The following is a 3,413-nucleotide window of genomic DNA, read 5'->3' on the forward strand; positions in this document are numbered from 1 at the left end:
TTTTGGTGGGTCTGAGCCCCTGGGCTGGAGCTTTGTCACTCTCTAGGTTCAAGCCCCTTTCGAGGGATAGGGCTTTGGTGACGGAGGGACCCGCCATCCTCTGGGCCCTGCTCAGGGAACGGGGCCAGCATCTTGGACCTGTCCTCGGGGGGTACGGCCGACAGGTCTGCCAGCAGCCCCTGCCCCAGCTCCAGTGCTGCCAGCTCGGGGAAGTTGCCCACCTCCTCGTAGACAGGATCGGTGTCTGCCTCCTTCTCCTGCTGCTCCTCCAGGGAGTCCTGGTGCATCTTCATGGGCTGGGGGAGGGCAGGGGATCGGGGTGAGGGGCACTGTCCGCACTGCTCAGCCATACCCCTCCATCCCCCTCACCTTGCCCTCCCTGCACTCGGGCACTGCCCAGGGACCCTTGCCCCCTCGCTGTGGGGCTGATACCCACAGGGGACCCACCCTCCATCAGGTCTTTTGGCTCAGGCACTGTTGCCCTTTCTTCCCCCATCGCCGATGGAGGGTGAGCGTTTTGGTCCCTGCTGAGGCGTGGTCCATGCCACCAGGCTGTGGCACCAGCCTTGGAGGTGGTGGTCTGGGGCAGGGAGGGCAGATGGAAGCCCATGCAGAGCACAAAACCAGGTGAGGTAAGATCCAGCCAGGTGGCCCCCGTGGAAATAACCCGATGGTGGGGAGGACCCAAACCTATTTCTTCCTGTTTCTTTTGTTAATCCCCTCTGGGCAACGCGCACCCAATGGGAGAGGCTCTGGGAGCTGGGCTGGACTTTGTGGTCTTGCTTGCACACACCGGGACCATGCAGGGACCCCCATCCCCGGGTGTGGGACACACAGAGCAATGGGCACCCCCTGCTCTGCCACACAGCGTGGGCAGGATGGCCCGGGCATGTCTCCGAGTGCAAGTGGGATGCTGCAGGTGAGCCCTTGTTGCCGTAGCCAGGAGGCACGGTGCAAAGCCAGTAACGGACGTGCTCCACGTGTGCGGGTACTTACAAAGAACATGGACAAAGTCCTTCGCGTGTGCAGGCGGCGCTAGAAACAGAGGAGATGGGCAAAGGTAAGCACGTGATAGCGCGGAGCAGGGTCACGGATGCGTCGGCAGGCAGAGGACGGGCAGTGGGGCGCAGCACCCCACGTACCCTCACAGGGCCCTGCAGGCACGGAGAGCGGCCACGGACATGAGCACAGCATGCAGCACGCACACACCGCTGGGCACAGGGACACACACCCAAAGCATACATCGGTGCCAGGCAGTGTGCACCTGCCTCCGGGGCCCTGGGGTGGGCGCATGGTCTCGGGACGGGTGCATGGACCTGGGTGGGTGCAGGAGCACCCATGGGCGGGGGTAGCTGTGGGGGCCTTACCAGGGTCTGGTTGGCGGAGAGCATGGTGGCGTCAGTGCTGTCCCCGTGCAGGGGCACCAGCGGCATGGTGCCGAACTTCTGCTTGGCGAGGTCAGAGGAGGAGCGCCGGCGCATGATCACGGGGCGCAGGTCATCGTGCTGTGCACAAGGACAGGTCAGGGACGGGGGTCATGCCGGGCTTCCCTGCCAGCCCCCTCCCATCCCAGCCCCCTCCCATCTCGGCCCAGCCCAGCTAGGTGGCACGGCCAACCTGCACCCACCTGAGCCTTGAGGATGCTGGTGGTCCAGTCCCACAGCTCAGCCTGCCCCGAGCACACCAGGTACCTGCAGAGGAGTCAGCTGAGAAGCTGCTAGGGAGCAGGGCCAGCGGAGCCCACGTCCCCTTGTCACCTTGCCTGTGAGCCTGGAGCTGTCAGGCACAACTACACCCAGTGGGGCTGCACCTCTGAAACTCTCTGCGTGCCCAAATCACTGCTTCAGGGCAAGGCGAGAGCTCGTTGGCCACCCATGAGCCACCTCGGCTCAGCTGTCCTTGCTGCCTTAGAAGAACATCTCAGCCCCAGGTCGGGGGCAGGCGACGTGCTCAGCTGCTGCCCCAGCATCGACAGTGTCAGGGAAATGCGGGCAGGATCAGCAGGATGCACGGGTGTGCCTGGGCACCCAGCGGTGCCAGGGAGGCCGGGACAGGGAGCCCAGGTTGGGGCGGTTCGCAGGGTGCGGGAGCACCTGGTGTTGGGTGCGTGGGGACACAGAGCAGTGCTGGGTGAAGGCTGGCAGGCAGCACAGCCACGCAGGTGACACACACGCCTGGGCACGGTGGGCAGGTCCCTCGGGAGCCTGGTGCTGGGTGCTTGGAAGACGCATCTCCCAGGGGTGCTGGTGTGGGTGGGGAGGTGGGATGGGTCTGTGGTATGGAGATGGATGCCCCTGGAGCCTGGCCCCCACCTTGTGCCAGGGAGCATGTGGCCCCACCACTCTGTCCCTCGAGTGCCCCAGCCAGGCACCAGCTCTGCCCTGTCCCCCAGGGCCCTGTAGCACTGCCCCCTCCCACTCCCACTAAAACCGGGGACAGATCTCAACATCCCCCCAGCTCCAGGGTGGCAGGGGCAGATACTCACAGCTGCTGCTTGTCCAGGGTCAGTGTGAAACCCCACCTGGGGAAAGGAAGAGACAGGCTGTGGGGCAGCACCGCCAAGCTCAGACACAGCCTGGGGTCCGTGGGGAGCGGGGCAAGGGGCTGCGCTCACCCCACGGGCCCAGGCTTGTCACGGCTTTGGGTCCCGGTGGGATTTGGCATGCTCCCAGTGGCTGGGTTCATGTGCCGGGTGCTGGGAGCAGGGACCGAGGGATGCCTGCCCCAGGGCCACGGCCAGGGAAGGTGCCACTTACTGGGCTGGTGGCTTCAGCTTCTTCCTAATGCCCATGTAAACCTTGGCTGTGTCCAGGGGCCACTCACGCTCTGGCTTGGCACTCTGGGGAAGGAGATCCATTGGGTCAGCCCAGCTTGATGCCAGCCTCCCTGCCAGGAGTACAGCCATCACCGTGCCACTGCTGTCTCCAGGGTCCCCCTCCCCGCCTCTCCTCCTGCCCTCGGGGTGCAGGTCCATCCCCGCAGCATCCCCTGGGTACCCTCTTCTCCTTGAGCAGCAGCAGCCTCCGGTCCCGGATGACGAAGTAGCGCTCCTGAAACTTGTTCCCCAGCAGCTTGGGGGGCTCCTCGCGGCATTTCAGCAGCCCGCACTTGGGGGTCTCACGCTTGACACCTGCCCAGTGGGGAGAGATGGGGGTCAGGGGGGCTGGGAGTGTGTGAGGGTGGCTGGGGTATTACAAGGGGATCCCACTGTGGGTCTCATGTGTCCCTGATGGCTGCAGGGTGGTGGCCAGGGCAAGGGGAAGCTTAGGCAGAGCTGTCCCCCTCTGGGGACACCCCTAGGGGCTGGGACGCTTTGTGATTGCCTTACCTGTGAAGAGACAGCTGCCCTCCCTGATGGGGACCTTCCTCACAAGCAGATACGCGGCACTGGGCTCTGGGAGCTTGCACCACTG

At 64.9% G+C, this 3,413-nt stretch overlaps 1 protein-coding gene across 1 annotated transcript in view; it reads right to left on the bottom strand.

Moving 5' to 3' along the window:
* Nucleotide 1: 1 nt before the first annotated feature.
* Nucleotides 2–3,413, bottom strand: part of LOC104083127 (arf-GAP with Rho-GAP domain, ANK repeat and PH domain-containing protein 3-like) — a gene marked incomplete at its 3' end in the record, with an annotated part of 19,274 nt that continues 15,862 nt past the window's right edge. Inside the window, 9 exon segments of the mRNA XM_009586512.1 lie at nt 2–107; nt 109–296; nt 997–1,035; nt 1,368–1,505; nt 1,628–1,691; nt 2,486–2,521; nt 2,757–2,839; nt 2,997–3,130; nt 3,329–3,413. The exon segment at nt 3,329–3,413 is cut by the window's right edge and continues 50 nt beyond it. Of these exon segments, the coding sequence (XP_009584807.1) occupies nt 2–107; nt 109–296; nt 997–1,035; nt 1,368–1,505; nt 1,628–1,691; nt 2,486–2,521; nt 2,757–2,839; nt 2,997–3,130; nt 3,329–3,413 (873 nt within the window).

This window comes from Fulmarus glacialis, unplaced genomic scaffold (genome assembly GCF_000690835.1).
Source record: "Fulmarus glacialis isolate BGI_N327 unplaced genomic scaffold, ASM69083v1 scaffold17710, whole genome shotgun sequence".
Classification (NCBI taxonomy): domain Eukaryota; kingdom Metazoa; phylum Chordata; class Aves; order Procellariiformes; family Procellariidae; genus Fulmarus; species Fulmarus glacialis.